The 26,652-nt window shown below is 42.6% G+C and overlaps 1 protein-coding gene across 1 annotated transcript in view; it reads right to left on the bottom strand.

Annotated features, from left to right (window-relative positions):
• Positions 1–3,312: 3,312 nt before the first annotated feature.
• SLC2A13 (solute carrier family 2 member 13) overlaps positions 3,313–26,652 on the bottom strand; it is a gene marked incomplete at both ends in the record, with an annotated part of 160,538 nt that continues 137,198 nt past the window's right edge. The window contains 3 exons of the mRNA XM_084267050.1: positions 3,313–3,539; positions 5,939–6,091; positions 6,213–6,334. Of these exons, the coding sequence (XP_084123176.1) occupies positions 3,313–3,539; positions 5,939–6,091; positions 6,213–6,334 (502 nt within the window). The remainder of the gene's footprint in view (positions 3,540–5,938; positions 6,092–6,212; positions 6,335–26,652) is intronic.

Here is a 26,652-nt window from a genome sequence, read left to right on the forward strand (position 1 = left end):
GCAGTATCACCCCTAGCATTCCTGATGCACCTGGATTAAGTGTGCAGTCCTTGTGAACAAAGGATTTCACACCTCCTACAGAAAGCTTTCAGTAAAACCCTATTGTGCTCAGATGTGCTACTCAGGCTACTCAATAAATTAAAATCTCATCCTAAGAAATCATTCAGCTACACTGCATTTTTTATTCTTTTACCTGGAATGTTCTAAGTCTACCTTTAGCAAAACTCTGGTAAAACTTAAAATATGCACAAATATAAAAAAAAAATCTTTGCAAAATAGAAACATTTTATTTCACTTTTTTCTTCATACATTATAAATGTTCACAGATTCTAAAACCAAACCCCTAACTGCGTAAGGTTCGTTTCAAGTATTCCATCTCATTTTCAGTATGTGTGATGCTCGGTACTAGGTTCACTGTTTCTAAGGTCTGCAACGTTGTCTTGGTGTAAAGCAACCCTAAAAGGAAGACTTAAACCCAACTCTTTTGGGGATGGGCAAGAGGGGAGCGACAATAAAGAAGCTGATAGATTTTTGCGCCCTCACAGCCAGTAGTGACAGTGAGTAAAATTCACCTGTTTCAATCGTTCTGCCTCAAGAAAAGGAGCACGGGATACGAATCTTCAGAAAACTGCTTCCAGCAAGACTGTGAGAAACCCAGCCCGGGGCTGTAGGCAACTGAGGGCCACTTTTGAGAATGCCTGTGAAGCAAGGCTGGCAGAGAAGGATGGTCTGCTGCTGCTAATGAGCCTCAGCACTGCCTGCAAAACCAAGGAGGCTGCTCTCATGACCACAATCTTCCCAGTGCCTTGTCTTTGGCTGTGCCAAATAAATGCAGTGGTTTCCTCTACCTGTGGACACTAGTGTGGCAACGTGTGAGGTCAGCACCGACACCACGGCGGTGCAGGGACACCCTTCCTGGCTTGCAGCCCACTCCAGCAAAACTCATCAAGCAAGGGAACGTCCATAGGAGTAACGCTGAGGACAGGCTTATGCTTTTGGGGGCATCAGAGCTGTAAACCCTTATTCTGAAAAGTAACCACCTACTGAAACCTGTCTCTGCGTAGGGTAGCTCAGGTTGGGTGCTCTACACCCATTCACACGGTGTTCTGGATGACAAAACTGCTCCAAATGAAGGTCCTCAAGCACCTGCTTTTCAGTTTTGGAAGAAACAAATTTGCCCTTAAAACTATTCTGTTCCCATCTGCGCCAAGCATCCCTTTCCTCATCTCACGTACGGCACCTCCGGTGAGGGATCCAAAGACATGAGCACCTAACAGAGACGTCCCGTGTAGGTGCATTGGAAGGCAGGTCTGGAGACCCCAGCACCTGCAACAGCTGGTGCTTTTGAGCATAAAAACATTGTGTGCTTGAAGGGGAGGCAGGCTGGAAGGCATGAGCATCCAGCCCGCCCACCGCACCGGGAGACGTCCAGAGCTGGGCCACTCTTCACAACAGCTCATTTGAAGTTCCCTCTGCCCGCTGCGCTTTCCCCTTTCAGTCCCAGTCAGGTCCCAGGAGGATGCTCTCAAATGTTTTGTATCCAAAAATCTTTCTTCAGTTAATGAAGTAAAAGAAAGAAAAGAACACAAAATATACCCAATTGCTGAAGTTCAGTAACTGGAGAGCTAAGAACTTTCGCAAAGAACTTTCCCCTTAGAAGACCACAGAACAAAATGTCAGACTTTACAACCACCCCCCACATTATCCAATGAATAATTTTGCAATAAGCATGTAGTCTCAGTTTTGATACTGATCCTACATTCCAAATACTTTTCAACCCAAGGAAAGCCCACAAAGCAAACCCACAAAAGCTAATGAACCCAACTCCTTTCATCTTCACACAATGAAAACTAAATGTATTTTTCCCAGACAGCTGGGGGGCTGGGGGCAGCCCACAGGCAGAGGAGGTTTTCCACATTCTTTCATGAAGCAAACGTTTCAAAGATCAGAATTTGAACTGTTGATGCTTTCGAACTCGTATCTCTGAGGACTTTAAGTGGTTAAGGACAAGGAAAAAAAAAACCCCAAAACCCACCCTAATATTTTTATGTAGCTGCATCAAATTCAATTTGCCAAGGCAAGGAATCATGGCAGGTGGATAAAATACCGTTCAGATTTTCATTACCAGGCTAAAAGGCAGCCAAGTTGATTTTTGTGCTTGACATTTTCTTGACAATTTTGCAATGCTTCAGTAAGGCAATTAATGAGAGATGTAGGCTTCTGCCCATCGCTAATACTTCTCTTTAGATCCAGCAAGACACTGGTTGACTAAGGGCATTTGAAGGAAAGAAATACGCTGGGATTCATTTAATCTGCACGTGTGAAGATAAACTGAAGGCAATATGGTCATTCACGAGCAAAAGGCGCAGGAGGGATGACCACTGTGCATTTAGCAGGACAAAACCTCTCCCCTCCTTTTCTTCCTTCTAGCTAGAGATATTTTGTTTTCAAAACTAGGCAGGAACACGAATGTTCAGAAAAGGAAAACAAGAGTAACTTTCTTCCAGCTAACCAGAGCTCCTCTGTTGTTCCTAGCAACACACACCAGTTCATTTGTACATGTGGCCACACACTTTGCTTCCCTGCTGTCAGGTAGGTAATTCTGGCAGTTTCTCTCACAAACCATAGTGTGTACTCAAGAGCAGCAGCAGCTACACAACTGGGTGTAACACAGGCGGACGCCACCCCAGCGAACCCCCACCCAAGGCGACTATGGCTCTCTACTTGTTATCTCAAACACACAAAAATGGGAATTTACTCTTTGGGTAAATTTGGGAAACGTTCCCTTCGACAGACAGAGCAGCTATTTCTATTCTCCTAATGAGTTAAACCTTTTAAATGGCTTCCACTAACCACAGCTCGTGCCGTCGTGACTCACTGCAGCGCACAGCAGAGGTACCTGCTGGGCTGCCATGGGATGGGGATCCAAGAGGTGTGGGCTGCTTTCTGATTAGCTACTCCATTATTTTATCTTTTGTCAGTATTGCAGATAAGGACAACCACTCACCATCTAGGACAGCCTCCTGTACTCATCTGGCACAGCGCACCCTCGGGAGGGTGCAGTGTCGCACGCGCTTGGTGAAGTCACGTAACTGTGGGATGCAATCTCTTTTGGAAGCCATTGCTTTGAGTTACCAAGAAAACACTAGCATATTGAGTTTCCTCCCAAATGGAGCGGTTTTGAACACGAAGGCATTTTTAACTAGACAGTAGAAAGGAGAACCAGACCAGAAGCAGGGCAGTGAGGTCGTCAGAGAGCTGCTTTTCCCCCCAGAAGGCCTTTAAATGATTAAATACATCAGCAGCTGAAACTTATTCCACATCAGAAGCATCATTGTCAGAGAGATGGTAATTACTTCCCTTCACCCGAATATACTCGATATACCTCCCTTCATCAGAATCTGACATACCACACGTACATAGCCTGCTTTCAAACAAGGAATCAATTTCCTCTAGTTTTTTCCCTTTAGTCTCAGGAAGGCAGCCGTAGATGAAAGCCAGTCCCAAGGCAGCAAACCCCGCGTAGAGGAAGAAGGCTCCTGCAACGCAAAACAACATGCAGTCGGTTAGAGAAGCCCCCTTCTCTGCTCCAGAGCAGAGGGAGAGAAGCAGCAGCAGCCTGGGAGTATCAGAAGGTTGGAGTAACATTGTTAAAACAATCTTATCACCGCCTACAACTACCTGAAGGGAGGGTGTAGAGAGGTGGGTGATGGTCTCTTCAGCCAGGTGACAGAAGATAGGACGAGGGGAAATGGCACTAAGCTGTGCCAGGGCAGGTTCAGATTAAATGTTAGGGAAAAAATTCTTCACTGAAAGAGTTGTCAGGGCCTGGAACAGGCTGCCCAGGGAGGGGGTTGAGTCACCATCCCTGGATGTGTTTAAAAAGTGTAGATGAGGTACTCAGGGATATGGTTTAGCTTAGGACAGGAACAGTTGGACTCAGTGATCTTAAAGGTCTTTTCCAACCTTGTGATTCTGGGAACAACGAGTTGTGGGGCAGTGGGTGTACGAGAAAGCTGTTTGCTTACATCACTCTGCAGCAGAGTAAATCAACAAAAGCAATTTGACTTCATGGGGAAGATAATACACATCCTTTTCTGGGCAAGTCATTCTGCTGTTAGAATAAACAGCAATTAAATGGCTGCATACCCAATAAAAAAAAAAAAGCAGATATGAAAGGCAAGAACTTTCTTCCCTTACCTTAACAGTGAAGGGTGTGCTAAGACAACCCCCCCAAAATGAGAAACTTTAGCAAAAATGAAATAGGATTTAAAAAATGCTTGTGATTCTTACACCAAATTATTATTTAAAAAGTCCTCTGCAGAGACAATTAGCAGCAAGAAAGAGTTCATACCTCCTGCCACCCATCTTACGTGGGGGGCGGGGCAGGTAAGGTACCAAAGGACCAACAAACATTTACCTGCCATGTGTTTCTAGACTGATGACTCCAAGGAATGACAAGTAGAGCTGCAAGGCTCTGTGCCAGTAATGACGTTAAGGTCACAACAACTCCCTAGCAGCTTAATGCAATTTAAATGACTTATACTGGAGTGGCTGAGCAGTAATCTGACAAACTCTCCACAGGCTCCGCAGACAGGATTTAATCAACAGCTGGGAGCAGGGCAGTAGCATCTTACACGGCTATTTCTGCAAGGACCAGATGATATTGGCCTTGGATGCCATGTTAAACTGGGAAATTGCAGATGCTGTCTCCCTAAGTAGGAATCAGTTAAGTCAAAAGGGTTTTTCTTCCAGCTTCCCTGCTTGAAACACCTGTCTAGGATCTCATTTAAGGACAGACAGAAATGTTTCTTACGTAAGCTGGACTAAACTTTATGATCCAGGCAGGCTGTATCAGGTCTCTAGTCTTTCTAAACCCTGGTGGGTTGAGAACACTGCATTTGAAGTTGTGGTGAATGGAGTTACTTCTGGTTGGTGGCTGGTGACCAGTGGTGTTACCCCAAGCTCAGAGCTCTGGCCAGGTGTCTTCAATACCTTTATCAATGGTCTGCATGAAGGGATTGAGTGTCCCCTGAGTACGTCTGCAGATGACAACTACTTGGGTGACAGTGCTGTTTTGCTGGATGGTAGGAAGACTGTACAGGGAGATCTGGACAGGCTGGATCAATGGGCTGAGGCCAACTGTGTGAGGTTCAGCCAAGGCCAAGTGCTGGGTTCAGCATTTTGGGTCACAGCAACCCCATGCAATGCTTCAGGCTTGGGGAAGAGTGGCTGGGAAGCTGCCCAGTGGAAAAGGGCCAACGGCAGCCTGGCTCCTATCAGACACTGTGTGGCCAGCAGGACTAGGGAAGTGACTGTCCCTTTGTAGTTGGCACTGGTGAGGCTGCTCCTCTACTAGTGTGTTGAGGTTGGGCCCCCTGGCTACCAGAGACACACTGTGGTGCTGGAGCATGTCCAGAGAAGAGCAATGAAGCTGGTGAAGGGTCTCGAGAACAAGTCAGAGGAGGAGCAGCTGGGGGAACTGGGGTGGTTTAGCCTGGAGACAGGGAGTCTGAGGGGAGACCTTAGTGCTCCCTATGACTACCAGAAAGGGGATTGCAGTGAGGTGGGGGTTGGTCTCTTGTCCCAAGTAACAACTTTAGGACAAGAGGAAATGGCTTCAAGTTCCACCAGGGAAGGTTTAGATTGGTTCTTAGGGCACATTTCTACGCTGAAAGGGCTGCCCAGGGAAGTGGTGGAGTCACCATCCTGGGAGGTATTTAAAAGATGTGTAGATGTGGTGCTTAGAGACATGGTTTAGCGGTGGGCATGGTAGTGTTGGGTTGATGACTGGATTTGATACTCCTAGAGGTCTTTTCCAACCTTGTTGATTCTATGATCCTATTACATTTGATAGCAAAACTGAGTGATCCTGAATCAGTAGAAAATCCGTGCACCCATGGTAGCAACGCATTCATGGACACGAACTGTTTCTTACCATAGTACGTCAGGTATTCAGCCGTATGCAGAAATGTCAGCGACACGAGCACATTGAAAACCCAGTTGACTCCAGAGGAACATGCATTTCCTGTACTTCTAGCCCAAAGAGGGTAAATTTCAGAGTTGATGGTCCAGGGCATAGGACCCATCCCTAAGAATTACGAAAAAAGATCAATGTCAGTTTTACCGGTTTAAGTAGTTTAACATTCAACTACTGAATATTTTACCTCTTTTATTTTTTAACTTCTACACAAAAATAAACATTTGCTTACCAGGTGCAAAGAAAACCAAATACAAAATAAGGCCCAGTAGTGCTGTCCAAGAGTATGGAGTGGGGCAGAAATTGTATGCCCAAAACAAATCCTCCTTTTTGAATACCGTTTCATTTGAACACCTAAAAAATACCAGAAAAAAACCCTTGGTATTAAAGAATTTTCAGGGAAGTGTGTGACATCTCAAAATAAACATGGCATGCAGTGTCTCAAGAAAAGCTGACAAATGTACAATTAAGATGAAAAAATCTCCATCCCTGTTAATTTATCAGATCTTTGAGCCAAGTCCTACATTCAGAAATGTACTTTTTCCCCAGCCTGGTCTTAGGAGGAGTAACCAGTGGAACATTCCTGGATTTAAAGACTTGGCTTTAGATCTTTAGATCTCCTTTGAATGACTGGTCTTCACTATGCAAGTAGCCAACAAGACCATGCACATGAGTATCACACAGTGCAAAGAATCCCACAGCAGAGGGACTTAGAGCTAAAGATGCTGCACACAAGGATTTCAGTTCAAATGGAAGTTCGTCCTTATGTCACCCATGAACTAACCACACGCCCCACATTTTGGTTGCAATCAGTATCACCTATGGAATGTACCGAGGTCAAACAAAGTTATATGAGAAGAGTTACACACTTTCTTTTCTACACAGTGAAGTAATTTTGAAAGCAGCAACATTTCTAATTAGGCAGTAGAAATAAGAACCAGACAGGGGTAAAACCGTACCTGAGCTACTGAAAGAAAAAGTGTCTTTATGCCAAGAAGGATGAGGAAATTACCTATTCCTAGCAATAGGTGTAACAACAGATATTTCCCTGTGACTGCCAATAAACACAACATATTTTAAAGGAATACTGGCAACTTTGGGTTTTTATTGCACATCATATTTAATTTTATTTTTTTAAATTAGCGTTTGTCTAAAGGGACTGAGAGTCATAATTGTAACTAGAGCAACTTTTCAGTTGCAACCACATCAATTGCTACAGCTGAATAGCTGTGTGCTTTTGGGAGAGAAGACTTAGGCAGACACCACCCTTTCATATGCAAACAATGTTAATTACTCAAAGAGAAGAAACCACAGTGAGCTGAACATCCATCTGGGTTATGATTTCCGGATCAGCTGAGTGCTTACATGAAGGATAGAACCCTTTTGAAGGTAGGAAAACCAGAATGAAGATGCCTGCAACAGATGATAGCTGGGCAATTAGTAGTGGGATGGCAGAGCACCACAAATCCTGAAACGTTTCAGAGGACCTACCACCACTGCAGTCAACTTTCAAAAGCAGCTTCCAACTAAATGCTTGGCCTCTAACTTTGCTGTTAAGAAACAACCAGCCAGTCCTAGGTTGAGCAGGACTGTGCTAAGCACTGGTGGCCAACTCATCACAACTCCCGGGGCAGAAATCTTCCTTCTGTTGGCACGGATGTACCAACAGGACAACATTTAAAGCAGGATGAATCAAACATTTAAAGCAGGATGCAGCACTGTGAACTCCCAAACTCAATTTCTGGACAGCTGGAAATCCAAAGTTCAGATAGACTTAAAAAAGAGAGGTTAACCCCACATATCCTGGAAAAACTCACATCTGGAACCCCAGCCAAACCCTAACGCTGCTTTAATGGCAGTTCCACCTTGCACTTGAGCAGAACCAGACCAAGTGGAGTCAGTGGGCGTTGGAGAAATGCCAAGCCAAGCCCTTGACATGCTGCCAGCAAAGCAGTCAGTGCTGGCATGCATCCTCCCACCCTGTCGCAGCCTTGACTTGCCCAGCTCCCCCAGAAAGCCCATCTCATCCAGCACATACAGATTCACTTAATGAAAACCACACAGAAAACAGACCAACTGAACATCCCTCTCAGAGACACGTTCCTCATGCCCAGATGGAACAGATTCACAGCCGCAGCTGCTGCCTGGCCACTGGAGCACCCATCAGCATAAGACATCAGCAGCTTCCATGACAGACATTTTTCACCTGTCCTCAGCTGAAAGTACTGCTGCCATTCTTGCTGCTGCTTCTTCTTGCTTCTAAGCATCACCCCAGTTCCTTCTTATGTCACTTCACTTTTTCATGGCTCAGTCCAGCACTTGGTTTTATGTTACAAGTGTGAGACACTGATCATTCCCTGTTAGCATCCACCCTGACGGCTCCATACTGCTCCATGTACTCCTCCCTAGGTGCAGGTTAAATCAGGCCTGAGCTATGTCTCAGGTACAAGACATATGGAAGTCTGAATCGTGCTGGAGACTGATCTGTGTGTTTAAACCAGCAGCTCCTCACATGTTAAAGAAACACTGTTTGAAAGATTCATTGCTGAACACCCACCAATCCGGTTGCCACCTCCTGCTCAGCCCTCTGTAGCTCCCTGCTCTGCGTCTGCACCCCTGTGGGACCACAGGACCGCTCAGCTTCACACCGTTTTAACAACATCAGGTTTGCTTCTCTCCCTGCTGCTCTAATTTCGTTTGCAGGTGTTTGGTAATGAATACAAGCTGATTAGCATTTTGAAACATCTTGATGCTGAGATTGCACTGCTGAGATGATTCTACCCAGCCGAATCGGCAGCTCCTCAGAGAGGAGCCTCACGCTTTTTCTCAGAGAGTACTTGGTTTATTATCTTGTGTCCCTCTCCATCAGCACAAACCAACCTGCTGATTCACACAGATACAACCGCTGGGAGGTCTGGGTGTTTCCTTCCCCTGCCATCTTTCCCCAGATGTGTCCTACTTTTGACAAAGTGGAACACAAATGATCTGAGGGAAAAAATCTGATGTCTCCAAAGTCTCCTATGGCTGAAGCCACTCATCTATCATCCCCTCTCTGCCCAGAACTGAGAGGGAATTCTGTTGCAAGAAAGCAGATTCAGTGCACTGAAAAAGGAAAAACAGCACTTGAGAAAAAACCTTGCAGTAATAAACTGTGCTCTGCTTATCCTTTGGTAGTAAACCAGCATGGCACCCAGAGCACAAGCAACGATGTCTGCATGTGCTGGTATCTTGTAGTGCTGGGTACACACAAAAATAATAATCCTTCAAGGCTGGGGATTTGTTCAAACTTTGCTACTGTGCTAATTCTACTGAGATTTTGCTATTTCTACAAGACCTATTGTTTTGCTGAAGCATACATTAATAATTACTGCACAACGCACTATCAGAGAGAATTCTGAATCTTGTCCTGCGTGAAGAGAGTGTCTCGGATCAAAAGCAGATGAGCAGCTGCCCATCACTCCACCAGCTGAAAAGCACAGAGGAAAATGCCATGTAAACAGCTTATCAGTGGAATGATGCAGCCAGGTACCAGCACAAAGGGTTTTGAAATACCAATGTGCAGGGCAATCACAGAATTGTAGGGGTTGGAAGGGACTTCAAGAGATCATCTCGTTCAACCCCCCTGCCAAAGCAGGTTCCCCAGGACAGGTCACACAGGTAGGGGTCCAGATGGGTCTTGAATATCTCCAGAGGAGACCCCACCACCTCCCAGGGCAGCCTGTCCCAGGGCTCTGTCACCCTCACTGGGTAAAAGTTCTTCCACATGTTGGTGCGGAACTTCCTGTGCTCCAACTTGCAGCCATTGCCCCTTGTTCTGTCCCCACAGACCACTGAAAAGGGGCTGGCCATTTCCCCCTGTGTCCCACACTTGAGATATTTATAAACATTGATCAGATCCCCTAAATCATAATCATCATATCAGCATAAACAGTGCAGACACTTTGCATCGTTTCCTCTGAAACTGCCGCCAAAGTGCAGACACAGTGGTGCTACACTGGAAATCTTTACCACGGGTTTCTTATCTTCTGTATTTTCCACAGGTAATTTAAGAGAAGCATCTGTTCTAATTAGTGAAAACTAAACTACCTTCCAACAATTGACGCGAACAATTCGACCGACTGGACATAAATCAGAACAGCAGTAGACTTCTACATGACGGGCATTACATGCTTGGTTTCCTAATCACAGATTCCATCTTTTATCAGATCTGGTCTTCAGTTCAGAAGATCTAAGGCTTTGATCTCCACCTCCCTAAATTACTTTTATACATCACGTAAAAAAACCATGAGAAGAAGGGCCGGTATGGGTGGTTTAAAGTGCTACTGCTAATGAGGGGATGAAACAGGATAAGAGCACTTTCCTGATAATTATTCTAATTTTTCCCAATAATTGAGCCATTTTGGCTGTAGAATAATTTTCAAACACTGAAAACCTCAGCTAGGGACACAGCACAGGCAAGTGAGCACAGGGCAAGACAGAGACCCAGCTGATTTTCTCCTCAAATTTCCACTCATGTTGGCTTTGCCGTAGTGTGAGGACTGCATAGCCCTAAAGGGACAGCTTTTGTGGGAATTAAATGTTTCATTCTGAACAGTTCATATATTTTTAATATGAAAGCTGCTGACTTCTCATTGTCTTTTAAGCCTTTCAAAAGCATCTTAAATGGATTTTGATCAGAAGTCTTAAAAGGTCAAAAATTCAACTGAAATCAGGGTAAAAAAATAAATTACTTCTAAAGAAAATCACTAACATGTTCATTCATTCATCTCCTTGAAATACTTCCAGAACAGGCATATTTCAAAATTATACATTCTGCTCTGAGGTTAACATCAGGTGTTGATAGCCCAGAAAGATTTTAGACCTAATTCACAGTTTCACTAATCTCCCATTTCTTTGCTCTAACAAGAGTAGCACTACTTAAGGACTACTTTTATGCCTGACTTTTGTGTCTGGGTTATCAAGGTGATGATAATCTACAATTTACCCATTAAGTCTCTAGTGTTAAACAAATTTACTGGATGAAAAAAATTCCTAATCTCCTTTAAAGAGTTTTTTTAAGTCTCCTTGTGTTGTGTGCTGGCTTTTATATCACGCTTCTCCAGCTGAACTATATACACCATGCTTATTGAATCATCATTTCCCCAGAAGCCTGGTCATGGAAAGGACAGGGGACCAAAGAGATGTAATTTACAGTATCTGTAAATTTAGAGTATCAGTAAATTCTGATTTAAAGAAAAACCTCTGCTCCTATCAGTGCTTATATTTTATATATGCACGGGGTAAGATGCTACCTGAAGTATCAAAGGTCCCTAAAGGTGAACAGACTAATTTAAACCCGACTAATGTTTGAATCAGCCCTTCCTAAGCTTTCTCACGGTTCCTTAGCTACTGGCTTCCGTTCCTCAGAGAAGCTGCACTGTAGCTCCACGCCTCTCTGGAGAAGTTTGCATCCACCCCCTTTGACTTTGGAGTTTGCATGGAGAAATAATTCATCCATTAAACCAGATGTTGCTGAAAATATGCAGATTAAACTTCTTACGCCAGATGATGGCAATTGAAGAAAAAAAAACCCCAGAAAAGAACAAACAGATGCAGCCTTGAAAATAAAAGTACCCATAAAATTTCATGGTATTCAGCTAGACATTGCTTAACCTTCATTACATAAAAATACCAGCCGCGTTTTGGGACACTCATTGAAGCCATTTGCTGTAACAGGCAAAGGCTTTTTAAAATATTAGCAGGCTCTTCAGAACACTTGGAAAAATAGTTTAGTTCCCAGCAAGAAAGCAAACTGCACCTCAGCAGATTGCTGGTGCCTTTGCACAGGACTGAAAACCAGTCTTTACCACAGTTAGACCCGGCTATAGGATGTTATACCTATAGAACTGTGGGTGATACCCTGCATGAAGAAGAGAAACCAAGGCTTGTTAATGGGTAACAGCTCCAGTAATTGCCACTGTCCATGATATTTCACAAAGTCTTAAACTAATGATACAAAACCAGTTCCTTTCTCTATGCAACACTTTCCATGCAAAGGAAGTTTAGTAGCAGCTACTAGCGCTAGAAAAACAGCAACAGGAAAATTACTCTCCTCAAGCTGAATGATTAGCATTTTGTACTGTGCATCTGGGGAATTGAAAGCACATATCCAAAGATAAATTAAAAAAAAAAAAAAACACAACCCAACCAACCCAGAAGTTTGGTTGCTTTGCTCCTTACAGAGCCAAAGAGTTTAGAGCTATCTCCTTTATTGTGTGCTGTAGAGCAAGAACTGAATTTCTAATAAGGTTTTACGTTTAAATCAGCATTTCTTACATATCTGCTTGGAGGTGGTGTGTAACATTCATAAAAACATCTGTCAGTTATTCACACTGAGCATCTTTTCCCTACTGGCTGTTATCTTCTGGCCCCTTTTTTATCTTCTTGCTTCGGAAAGAAACAGAGACTCTATAGACTGCTAAAATTCCCTAAAATCAATCACAACCAGTATTTCATTACAGCTCCTACGCACTATTAAATTAAGAAAATAGTTAAATTTTCATTACCCAAGCAGAATAACTTACTGAAGTAATTATTTCACAGAAACACCAATCTCTTGGACATAACTGCAGTCCATCAGGCTTGGAAGGGTGAATGCTTTGCTGGCTAAAAAAACGTCAGGAGGGTCAGGTCCAAAGAGTTGTGGTGAATGGAGTTACATCCTGTTGGTGGCTGGTCACCACTGGTGCTCTCCAGGGCTTGGTGCTGGGGCCAGGTCTCTGATATCTTTATCAATTATCTGCATGAAGGAATTGAGTGCCCCCTCAGTACGTCTGCAGATAAGAAGTCAGGTGGCAGTGTTGACCTGGTGAGAGCAGGAAGGCTCTGCAGAGGTATCCGGACAGGCTGAGTGAATGGACCAAGGCCAACTGCATGACGTTCAACAAGGCCAAGTGCTGGGTCCTGCACTTGGGTCACAACAACCCTGTGCAACACTACAGGTTGGGATGCTGTCAGGCAGAAATGGACCTAGTGGGTGCTGGTCCACAGCTGGCTGGACATGAGCTGGCAGTGTGCCCAGGCAGCCAAGAAGGCCAACGGCAGCCTGGCTTCTATCAGACACTGTGTGGCCAGCAGGACTAGGGACGTGACTGTCCCCCTGTATTTGGCATTGGTGAAGCCACACCTTGAGTGCTGTGTTCAGGTTAGGGCCCATCACTACTAGAAAGACATTGAGGTGCTGGAGCATGTCCAGAGAAGGACTGGTGAAGGGTATGGAGCACAAGTCAATTAGGAGTGGCTGAGGGAGCTGGTTGTTTAACCAGGAGGAGGCAGAGGAGAAACCTTAGTGCTCCCTACACCTACCAGAAAGGAGGTGCAAAGTTGTGGTTGGTCTTTTCTCCTAACTAGATAGCAACAGCACGAGAGGAAATGGCCTCAAGTTGCACCAGGGGAGGTTTAGATTGGATTTTACAAAAAATTGCTTTACTGGAGGAGTGGTCAAGTGCTGAAACAGGCTCCCCAGGGCAGTGGTGGAGTGACCATGCTGGGAGGTATTTAAAAGATGTGTAGATATGACACTTAGGGACATGGTTTAATGATGGACTTGGCAGTGCTAGGCTGATGGTTGGACTTCCTAACTGTAGAGGTCTTTTCCCACATAAAGAATCTGATGATTCGCAGTGATGTCAGAACGCACACCTGCATGAGACTCAGTACTCTGCTCTGACTTCTCTCTCTCCCTGTCCACCTGGTCACAGATGCACACTCATTTATTTTTTTTTTACATAATTATTTAGCTAAAAATCTTCAGAGAGTTAGAATTCAAACACTTATATTTTCCCAAACTGAGAAATTTCTGCTGTGCAACTGCATCTCAATTTGCCCAACTAATCGAGTGCTGGAGCTGTCACACAATCTGAATAGACCGAGCAATAGCCTACACCAAATGATTGAAATCAGGAGCAATTTTTCCCCATGAAAAATAGTTCTCCCCTATTAATTACATCAAAAAGGGTTCTTAACTGTTGGCCGTTCTGGATGGTTCAGTACTTTTGTAACCACTGATTAGTGGATTCTGAAGGGTAGATAACACGGTTCCTGCATCGCCTGCCAAAGGAAGAAGCTCAGCTGTCTGATGGTGCCCATTAGGATGTTTGCTTGCAGCAGGGCAGAGCAAGCAGCTTTTGTGTGATTAGATAACATCTTTCATCATGAGATTAGTGTTCAGTTTGGGATTTGCTTCTGGACTGAAGGTTCCCCTTCATGTGGCCGTATCCTATTCCTGTCTGCTCAAAGTACAGCCTACTCCTCCATTAGACTTCTATACTGCAGCCTTACAAGTCCTGATGGACACTTCCAGGATGTTGCCTACAATCTCCCACTCAGCTGTCACACCACAAGTGATTCAAGCTCCATTTTTCACCATATCTACCAGGAATGGAGAGAAACAAATCTCTGCTACTACCAGAACACTGTCTGACAAGCTTCTCTCATTGTCTTTCGCATTCTCCTTGCCTCGACAAATGGACTCAAACCAGGAAAAGGCAGAGTAACATCTAGATGTGGTGTTAAAGCTCCACCTGACATTTCACAACAGCTGACAGCAATTTTTCATGGGGAAAAATTGCTCCTGTTTTCAATCATTAAGTACATACGTACACCAGTCCTACCTGCAGCACACTTAAAAACTGGGTGCAGAAATAAGCAAAACCTTTCTTTAATCTTAATTTATAGGGCACAGAATTACCTTAATCACACAACACGTAGATTGTCTTAGTTTTCTTCCCAAGTTTCTTCCTAGTCTTCCAAAATATCAGATAGTAACAAAAACATTCAGAAAATGTCTGATACATCTATGCTTTCCAGAGTGCCCTACCCTAGTCTTAATTCTGATCCCAACTTGACACGCTCTGTTCAGCTCAGTACAAATTAGAATTGACCAATAATAATTAAATTGTACAATTCCACAACCATGAGAAAATCGTCATTCAAATATTATGTTTATTACTTGAGATGGGTCACACGACTATGAAAAATAATTATCTGTTCAGTTAAACAACTAGCAGGGGTGCCTCCAGAATTTTAATGGGCAGAATTCAAATTAAAACCTGATCAAAATGCAAAATCTTAATTAGTTTTGTGCATAAGCATCTTAGCTTCATATGACTGTCCTTCATGCATTTTTATCTATGATCGTTTTAACTACTTTAATCATTAGAGAATAGGTCAGAATTTCAGAATATGGGATTTTGTGTTGCTTTTAAACATGGACACTTTCAGTTATTAGTTAACAGTACAAATTTAGCTCTTCAGGCCAGAAAAAAACAATGAAGGAAAACAGCAAATTTCTGGGGTTGTTTTTTTTTTTTGTGACAAGCTTCAAAATTGCCCCAATTTTCAAAAAAATGGAAATGATTAAAAAAAAAAGGAATGGAAAGATTGCAAAATAAAATGTTTTGGTTTTCTTTTAAAAATATTTTAAAAGGATTCTTAAAAATGTGTATATATATATATAAAGACAACGTTATACAAGTGCTTTTAATAAAAAAACCCTCAAGTACCTAAATATATTACTTTACAGAGGTCCATTCTATATCCACTTATATCCAAGCCTAAGACTATATGCTCCACAATAGCCAGCAGAAGACGACTCAGTTAACCCTCAGCTAGGGGGTTCCCAGGTTGAAACCATTGCTGTGAAAATCAAGATGTGATTAAGAAGTTAAACTTCAAGTTAAGAAGCCAGGACATAAATGGGTTTATTACATATACCCAGGAGACTACTTTAGGGTTTGAAACTGTAAAATTCAGAGACACTGGCAGCAGCAGGGGGTAATTCTAAGATGGAGACTTAAATATCGATGTATATAATTAATGAGCAAGAATACAAGCTGGTAATTATTTCTGGGTAGATTCTTCATAAAGATCAGTAAGTGGTTTAGAGATACTTTTTTTTTTTCTTTTTAAAGACAGAGATTACTTAAAAAATATATATCCACAGCAGCTCTCTCAATTTAAGCACAACACACGTAATAGCTTGAGATGTGGATATTTAGTTGCAGAAAATATTTATCCAAAATATTGGAGCAAGCATCACTGGAGCTACATGTCATACAAGGTTACAGCAAGGTAATGTTAAAGGAGAAGCAAAGCCCACATCTCCTAAATGTTTTCATGAGAAGACACAAGAATACACTTTTTGCAGCTTTAAAGAACATTCTGGTTATTTGCAAGCTAACAAAGAGCAAGCAGGTGTTTTGCAGGCTAACAAAAAGCAGTAGGGAAAGAGCATAAAGCTGCTGGTGAGGCTCGGAAGGCAGCAACGGGCAAGGTAAGATTTTGGCCATTTTTCCCCCTCTGAAGGATGTGCTCCAATGGTTTACAATCTCCAACATCCATGTACTTTAAAGACCAAGACCTTCAGTAATTTTTCCTGCTTTTGCAGTTACAAATTACAAAGTCTGACGTCAAACCTCCACCCCTCAAAAAAACCCCAAACAACCCACAACCCACTAAACCCCAAAAAACAACAACAAAAAGACCAACTCAAAAAGAAAAAGGAGCAAACCATCATGTATAACAAGCACAAAACTGTCTGGAAATCCTTATTGAACATTCTTGGCATGCATAAAAAGTCTAGGTTTGTCCCTTTTATTGACAGGCATATCCTATTAATAAAGTTTGTGCCTCTACATGAGGCTGTGTCTGCTGGTCCACTGAAACTTCACCTCTCACCACAAGACTTTGTTTGCTCATGTCTTCAAACAACTTTACTAACTCTAAATCTTTTATCCCTTGTGTTCCTCTTTTAAGACAGCTGCTACTGTTTCTTGCAGCTTCCGATCTAATGATGTGTTGAGAACTCCAATATAAACAGAGGTGGGCTCCAGTAGAGTGACATCAGCAGGTCATGAAGCCTCCCCAGATCCAGTGCTGTATTTAAGAAGCCTAAGCCAGTCCTCACAAAGAGCAAGATCCAGTAAGAGAGAGAGAAATAGTTTAGTTATAATTCTCATAGTGAAAAAAGTTGATGGGTTAAGTACTGTAGTTTTCAATAATTCTTTCTTTGAAGCATCACTGGCTCTCAAAGAACTTCACTGAAGTGCAGATCAGAAAAGAATGTTTAGAAATAAGGAAAATATGACATATCTTGTGATACTGCCCAACACTTTGAAGCCTTTGTCATGATCAAGACATTTTAGTAATACAGTAGTATCAAGAAATATAAGGAAAACACCACAGTCTGCCAGACAGAGTGGAAGAAGCACCATGACATGATAGAGAGCAAGACCCACTGCTGCAACACCTACAGCATCACGTATTCATGTGCAGGTCTGGATGGAGATGTGATGTGTGTGATGGGGTGATGGCTCAGTGACGTACCTCCCCTGTGCAGCACTTGGTGGAAGAAGAGAATTACTGCTACCACCACCTTGGTGACTGCCATAAATCCTCCCTGCCTCTCCCAACCCGTTCACAGCGATCGAGCACCAAGCTGGAAAGAAACATCTCCTGCTGCAGCACGGGTGCAGGTACATGGTGAGCCCTCACAAAAAGTGGCACCTGGGAATATTTAATTGATTGTGAAATAGATGTCATCTCACAAATTTGAAACAACACGAGCACAAAGCTATCTCCACATGACCACCAGCGAAAAGGGAGCAGATTCTGTTCTGGAAACAGAATGAGCTATTATTTCCCTCCCAGCAACCGTCAGGGTTGAGAAAGGCTTGTGGACTCCCTGTGACCCCAGAACGTGCTTTGCAGTGTGTCTGGTGGTTTTTCTGTGGTTATACAGCAATAGTTCACTTTTGGAGCAACCAGCTTCAGCAGAGAACACACATATGCACTCGTGCCTTCACCCCATCATTGCTGTTTTCCCTCATTTCTCCAGAAGGAGGGATCGCTCATGGATGAATTGTTGTGGTTTTTTTCTGACAGCTAAACCTTTGGGTGGGTCTCTGTGGAAAGCAATAACTGAAAAGCAGCTACCAGCCACTCTGTGGGGGCTCATGGAGCTAACCAGGGACACATGATGTTTATCACTGAAAACCAGACAGATTTGGCCACTCTCTATCGCAGTCAAGGTGCCCGCAGGCAGGCAGGTGGGCTTCATTCTCTTTGGGGTCCTTCAGGGCAAAACTGCTCAGAAATGTAGGACTTGTAGGTATTTTTTGTTAGAGACAGACTGGCATGACAGCCTAGCATGTTAAGTATTTTGGTTGTGTGCACACCCCTCTCAATAGCTCAGTGCTTTTGGTCTTACCCTGGAGCAGTATCTCTGTTCCCCGTGATTTTGTGAGGCAGTTCCAGGTCATCCCTGCTCTGACAGCTTGGGAGGGTTTACGGACAGAGCACCAGTCTCCAGCCAAATTACTGTCAGAACTGGAATAATCAAACTGGAGAATTTCTAGCTTCTGTTTCCAGATCTAAAAGCAATTAGTTTTTCTGACTGTATCTCCTTGAGGCATGAATATTTAATAACTGTTACTGAAACAAATTGGTCTGAAAATGGTCATGTCAAATGCAGCATTTGAGAATTTCATGCAATTTTAGTGTATCTACCTAATGTTTAATCTCATTTGTTTTTTCACCTGATTTTACATTTAATTTACTTAATAACTGGCATTTGTAAAACTCTTTTGTCAGAAATATCAACCAGCTGCCAAATTCAGCGCAGAAGCATCAATTCTCTCACTACCTCTTTCCTATGGTATATGAAGACAGATCACCTCAATGACTACTGGTGGAAAGGGCTGGGTGTAGGCCTCATTAATAACAAGCATTAATATTTTTAACACTAATGAAAATTATTGTTAACAGAACAGCGTACGAGAATTGCCAGCATGATGCAACAAAGTCTATTTCATGAAACACCAGCAAAGGCCAGCTGCAAATAAGGAAAACTAAGGAACAGTATCTTTTCTCCATCAGTCAAGGAACTCCCAAGACTGCTTGAGACATCTTAAGATAAGTAAGACAAACTCTATTCAGGCTTCTTCCTTGCACTTACAAGTACCCTTTATCAATGTTTGCTGTTCACTATGTATCTACGAGTAGTATTACCAAAGGAACATCATCAGCATCTCAAAAGCATCGACTGAGTTGCAATTGCCAAAAGGAATTCTAAGCCCATGGTCAAAAAGGAGCAAAGACAAAGAAATCAAGGTGGTGGTTGTAACTTAGGATGAAGTTCACTTAGCTGAAATACTGACTGGAAGTTCAGCCTCCAAATGAAATAGGCTCTATTTCAGTCTTAGAGTCTTGTTTTTCCAAATGCTTCCAAACACTCCAGAAAACAAAAAAGAATCAGAAGAAATATGCATTGCTTTTACTTACCCCAAAGTTTTAGACATGGAAAGTTACTGTAAAAAAAAACTATGCTCTTGGATTGAAACCTGGTGTATCAAGTTAGTACAGAATGACAAGATTTTATAGTTCAATTCAGAAAAAACAAAGCAAATCCCACCCAACCCCCAAAATACAGATGGGACATGGCGACACAATTAAAACAAGTCACCAGATGTGGCAGGACACGGTGAGCATTACCGATTCAATCCATCATCCAAACAACTTACTTGCCAACTTCCAGTCCCGGAGGCCCCGAAAGGCTGCCTGCCCTGCACGCAGGGAGCACAGCGGGGCAGCCTGGGTCAGGCTCTGCTGCTGCAGGCACACTGCTGAGATTTTAAAGCCAGTTCATTTACTGCTTGTACCACGCAGCAGCCCCTGCATCTGAGAGCCTGCCAAACCAGCTCTGTGCAGAAAGGACGGCAGAACCTTGGAATCACAATAAGCCACGTATTTCAATAGGAAGCAAGGAGAGGACAAAATATTTGTCCTTCTGAAATCCACAAGGACTGGGAGGGTAAAAACAGTATTTTCTGAATTAGTTTCTTTTGCTTTACTTAAGACACACTATAAGGGCAGGGAGTTTAAAATGGAGATCAACACTACCTGTATTAGCACACCTTTTCTCAGCACCTCACTCCTCTGTTTAATTTCCAGCTAATAACATACACATATAATTGATATTCTAACAGTTCTAACAATAACCTTTTGCCCAACTTCACCTTCTGTCTGAAGAACCGACCGGCCACGTTCCATTTCTGTAACAGCCACTTAGACACAGATGCTACATTTCGACTATTGCCAGCAACAGTCCTTCTGCCATTTAACCCGAAATCTATCCCTACTGAAAACCTGAGACCTTGCATTCGATCGTCGAGGAGGGGAATGTTTTTTAAAAAGCAGCTTTTCCCCGATTCCAGTAGGTGGCAATAGCTGGTGCTTCAGGAGGGGACGGGAGCACCGCATCCCTGCCCACACAGCCTGCACTAGGGAGGCTCTGAATTAAGTCAGCCAACGGAGCTATCCAAAGGCCGAGTCTTCCACTGCCAGCCCTAAAATTCACTGGAAATCATCTAAGTCGTAACTGAAAATGGATCCCCAAGGAGATTTAAATAACACTCTAAGGCCACTTCTAGCAAGATTATTATTTCACACCTGATTTATGAGAGTGAGCACTGAACGTGGAGTGTCGCTCTGCTCTGATTTGGGTGTGCAGGTACAATGCCTATGCCAAATCTAAGGAATATTATAAAATACAGAAGTGATAAGGGGCTACACTATCTCTAATTTATTACATTTATAAACATTAGGGTACTGAAATCTTCATTGTTGCATGAAACTCAAAGTTTGGGATCTGGCAGTAAAAGAACTCAGCAGAAATCAAAGCAATCATCTATTTTCCATGGCCTCTCGGCAATTAAAAAGAACTTTACATCACTAAGTGCTTTTAAACAATAGTTATTTTGCCAAGAAAATATGCTGAAAAGGAACATACATCATCTGAATCACAGGTCTGAAGAGCTAAATAATCATGCAGAGCCTCAAACTCATCTCTCATTATCATCTATGCAAAGCTGATCTGACAGCTGTGGAAAGCTACAAGAAAAAAACCCACCAAGTCTATACATCCTAGAAGCAAGAAGAAACGCCTGATGTGCTGCTGTTCAGAATTAAGACCTGCCATCTAACAGACTGCCCATTACCTAGCCAGTACTAACCAACAAGCTGAGCTAAAATAAGGTCACGACTTAAAATCAAATGAATCGATAATTCCAGCTCATCTTGTGCCAGTAAGGGATTGATCTTACTGCCTCCATTCCCAAGGAAATGAACCACATATGCAGACGGCACATACAATAATTTATATGAATTAAACTCATCAAACATACTGAATTATTCAATAATCCTTGTGCAGAAATGTGTGAATTAATTTTCCCTCAAAAAGAAAAAAAAAAGGCTCTGAAAACTTAATCCTCTTAAGAAGGGAAGAGATCACAATTTCACCTTATCAGGTGATGTGATAACTGAAGAATTACTTATTGTGGAATAAAGGTGTGTAGGATCTGCACTAGGGCTGCTGTTGAAGGTACAAGCTGCAGCATGGACGGGCTCGGTTCAACACTGCTGAATGTCCTCTGTCAATAAAAGTCTCCAACCACATGCATCTTTCAATAATATTTTCTGCCCCCAAACAAAGAAAATTTCAATTTGGTGAATTCATTTCAGGGTGTAAAAACCTAAAGGAAGCTGCTGAGACAATTCTCAATGAGGATTTTTATTTTAATCTGAACTTGAGAGTCAATAACAGAATACATGTGAAAAACAACCATTGGAAATACGCCCCCCTCAGAAAAAAAAACCACAAAACCAAACAAAAAATCCACATGCTCGGAAATATGAGTCAGTTTCTTTTGCTTTGGATCTCAGGCAGAAGGGGAAATCCCCAGCTCACTCCCAGCAGAAGCTCCCTGCATGTTCATGCTCTCTGGTAAAGCATCCTTCTGTGCTCCTCAGCCTGATTCCCTCGGCAGGCGAGAGCGCTGGGTCCACGCTCTGCCCCTGCTGCGACACTGCTCCCAGGAGAACCCTGCTGGGTGAGGCATGGATGCCTTTCAATCTGTCCCTAAAAAGATGAGCAGCTGAAGAAGCTCATTAACAGCAGGCTCCTATGAACAATAAAAAATTCTTCTCCAACGTACATTTTGTAAGAGAGGAAGAGAAAACCTGCAGGAATTATCCACACAGACTAAGCACACTGACAGGAGAATGCCAATTCTCTCATATATGTTGGCATTTTTTATCCCTAACCTTTCCTGCCTGTCTCCTTTGCCATCTAAAAGCAAACATGTTTTGGTTTTTTTTTTCCAATGGGCAACAAGATCAGTGTATTTTAGTCCCATCTCAGCTGACCAGGGAATGACTGAAATGAACAGAAAGCTTGCTCCTTCAACAGGATGTAAATTCAATTTTCAAACACCACAGCATCTTCTTCCTCTGAATACTTTTAAGTGGTGAAGGAGACTGACTCAAAGAGTTTTCCATTTAAACAATACAACCTTTCCCGACACAAAACAGCATTTGGTAATGTTTTAGCTCAAGGGCCATTTCTGCTCTTCTATTCCAGTTACCTCAGTGCTGTAGTATTTGAAGTAGTTCTTACAACAACCAACACAAATAGCTGTCAGCATCTGTCTCTTCATCACTCTACCAGAACGACTTTTAAACAGCGCCTTAAGACTCAGATCTTGAAGCAGCAAAGTGCAATACAAAAGATTTGTCAGACTCACCAGACCTGCTTTAAAATTTGGTTTTGTGCTGGGTGTCTCTAAAAAATAAATTTTCACTTCAGCATATAAGCTAAACATTTCCAGAGCCACAATACATTCACCTAATAACATGACTGACTAGGAGTATATTATGTCCTTCCTTTCAAGCATCCAGGATTTGCTGTTGGTTGAGTAGACATAATGAGTTAGAGCTATTAATAGCATTTCCTAAGTAATTACCCTAAAGGAATGTAAATGGTTTCAGTTTGGATTACCACATTGGTCTGCTCATTATTTTGAATCTAATACAATATACACAGCACCTTAATTGTTCAGGTGTTGGATTCAGTCAAGAATAGAACACCACAAAATAGGTTTTCTTCCCTTCGAAAATGAATCCAAAGAAACTGTATTGTCTGTTAATGTTACCAAAAATAAGTACATCTATAAATGTATAAAATTAGTACATATATAAATGTATATAAAAAAGTACATATATGGATTTCACTACATTTTTGATACTTAAAGAGATTTTATCTTGGTTATGAGTCCAACCATGTCATAATTTCCTTTAAAAAGAACTTAAAAACCTGAGGCCTCGAAGACTTGAGCAGGAAGAGTGGCTGAAAAGATCAGAACACCAAAAGCTGTACTTGTTTTGCTACTTCCTTCTGCATCACCAAGAGCACAGGCTTCATCCATAAGGATACAATATTCTGCATCATTTTACCCTTCTGTTCCTCCTATTTGCTCTTACCAGTTAGCAGAGATGGCATTAAAATATCCATAAAGGATTTCTTAAATTCTTCCTCTAGGTCCCCAACTCTACAAAATCACACCAGAATTTGCAACAATTAGACTGTAATGCAGTGTTTAATCTCCCCCTGAAAAGACCTTGTGCATGATTTCAGGCTGACAAAGTCTGTAATCAGTATTGGATCTTTATTTTATTTTATTTGCATACTTCACTGACATATATTAGAAGTATGTACTCCTAACAGAGCATACAGCACTGCATCCTGCCACCTGACTACTCCAGGTTTCTGTATTAACTGGCAATGGGGAAAATAATCAGAATTTAATTATATTTGAATCATAGAATCACAGACTGGTTTGGGTTGGAAGGGACCTTAAAAGCCACCCAGTTCCAGCCCCCCTGCCATGGGCAGGGACACCCTCTATAAGACCAGGCTGCCCAAAGCCCCATCCACCCTGGCCTTGAACACTGCCAGGGAGGGGGCAGCCACAGTTTCTGGGGGTAACCCAGGCCAGGGCCTCACCACCCTCACAGGGAAGGATTTCTTTCTAACCTAATCTACCTTCTTTGAGTTTAAAGCCTTTACCCCTCATCCTCTCACTGCATGCCCTTGTAACCAGTCCTGCTCCAGCTTTCCTGTAGCCCCCTTCAGGTACTGGAAGGCTGCTCTAAAGTCTCTCCGAAATCTTTTGTTCTCCAGGCTGAACAAGCCCAACTCTCTCAGCCTGTCTTCACAAGACAGGTGCTCCAGCCCTCTCATCATCTTTGTGGGCTCCTCTGGACTTGCTTCTTGAAACCAAAAATATTTTGGTTTTCTTTCCTAAATGATCCTGGAGGGGAGATTCTGTGTTCTGGTTCCTACTTAAGTGATGAATATTTAAATTTACCAAACATTTAGCATATTGTCCAGAAAGAAATTTTGCTAAGACTACTTGGTATTATGGCAGCTTTTCTGAGTGCTGCTGATATACAAAGAGATGCAAATACTCAGCAGATCCCGCTACTTTCCTGATTCATTCATTCCCCCTCTATTACATTTGTACAGTATGTGAGAACCATAATCCTATGTAAAATCTTCATCTATCAGTCCGAATACCTAGTAAGAGCAACACTAGTTTCTGTTCTTCACCGCTGCTGGATTTAGCAGCGCTTCTCAATGCAGGCCCTTGTAGAAAGATTCCAAATCATCATTTCAGCAATAAAATATTCTACCAATACTTCCTGCATGACAAAAGAAGCAATGTCTACTCAGGGACAGAAGAGTATTTCATCCCTGGAAGGCTGCTGTGGTGCTAGCCTTCCAGTGGTAACAGGGAAGGCCTGTATACCCGTTCCCCACGACATACCAGGTTCTCAGGCATTAAATACGTGAACACACACATAGATTTTTGGCATTAGTAAAAGCAGTCACAGCAATTTTTACACAGGTACTTGTCACGTAGCAAAAGCGTCTTTCTAAGACAGTGATTAGCAAAACAAGTGTAATGAACTTACTCATGTCTGTGTGGATTTACAAGTGGCAAAAGGAAGCTGACATCTCATCTTATTCGGGGAAAAAAACCCGTATTCTAATCATTTTAGCAGTCTCGTCTGCTACGCATTAGACAACAGGCAGCACTGTATGAATGTAAAGCTGCCCAGAATACTCCCAAGGCTGTGACAGGCACTGGCATATCCCCTGTTGGACAGAAACCAGGCTGTTTTCTGAGAATCCAGCTAATGAACTCCCATCTTGGGTTGTTTTTTTTTTAACCACTGGAATCTAGTTAGCGTCCAGGCTCGAATGCCAAGGTCGAATGCTGAGGTCGTTAGGCACATTCCTGTGGTAGAAAGTCTCCTGAAGCTGGAAACCCTGCTTTGACTGCCTGCCTGACCTGCTTCCTCATGTTGCCTGGATAATTTAAACCAAATTTTTGCCAGAACAGGTTTCTGAGATACAGCTAAATTCCTTTAGCAAACTGATGGATCCAAGAAAAAGGCACGTGGTGACGCACAACAGCATTTACTGAGCATCTGTAAACATGCCATTAATTTTACATGGAAGGCAGGAGCTCAGGAGACCACTGACCAGAGGAAAATGAAGAGCTTCCCAAATGTAGAGCTCTTCTTGCACTCGCCTTTGCAATGAATGCCCTGAGAGAGGGAAACACTTCTTTATATTGATGACAGCAGGATCCTCCGTGAAGCATTAAAATCCCATGGCAGGAAGATGTTCCTTTAACGAAGTTAATAAAAATGGCTGAAGAAAGCAAATCACACAGCTCCTCTCCCTTTATAGATTTTTGTTCCTGATCATCCTCCTTTGGGGACTGTGGAGACCTGCCAGCTAATTTTGCGGACAGGATGGCTTTTAGGCTTGCCTCTGATGTGCAGATGATGTTATTATTTCCTCATAATTGTTTACTGTATAAAGTCAACATCTTTTTCTCCAGAGGGAGATTGCTCAGAGTCATTCATAAGAGCCTTTTAGCTCACAGTCGTGGGCCTGCTGTGGTCTTGACAACAAACTCACGACAAGGTTAATGTCATGTCAAGGCACTATTAGTAGCTCCTTTCCTTGCGTGGTTATTCTTTCAACTGTGAGAATATTAATGCAATTTAAAGTTACTTCTAGAGCATTCTTGGCTGGCCTTTAGGGTTACTGCAATTACACAGACAGAAGTTCCAAGGTTTCTGAGAGTGCTGGGGGAGTAATTGCAATTGTGGGGAAAAAGCAGATCTCAGTTTGTGCTCTGAAAGCAATCACCTCCACATTCAGTCCTGCCTGAGAGATGGACTCTGGCCGTGACCTCTGTTGTGCCACTTAAGCTACATATTGGAACTTTCCCATTGCATCCCTGCCTGTACAAGTGAGATAAATCCTTTTTTATCATATTTGTGGGAATTTTATAATTCGATGTTCATAAAGAATACAAACCTGCCAGCCTTTCTGCGCTACTGCTAAATGCAAGACTTCCCTAAATCTTGGAGAAGAGAGTCACAATGCAGATCCCTCAGCCCACAGAAGACACAGCTCTTCTTCTTTTATTACAAAGTGAATAATTTAAGAATATTCCTGCTCACTGTCTTGAAGCCATCCTTTATATATCCCTGGGCAGAGCTGGAAGCAGCAAGGTTTGTATGTCAACAGTTGTGTCATTAACTGGTGCAGTAATACCAAGGGCTGCAAAGCACCTGACTCTGCTGGTGCCCTGGGCAAGCTGCTCCTCTCTGCGTTATTCCAGTATCAGTCAGGCTTATGTAACTGATTCAATTAATGATAATAGTAATAAAAATCTCTCTTCTTTGTCTTACATCTATGATCTTACAAACGCACC

The sequence above is a fragment of the Gallinula chloropus genome, assembly GCF_964237585.1.
Source record: "Gallinula chloropus genome assembly, chromosome: 1".
In the NCBI taxonomy this organism is placed as follows: domain Eukaryota; kingdom Metazoa; phylum Chordata; class Aves; order Gruiformes; family Rallidae; genus Gallinula; species Gallinula chloropus.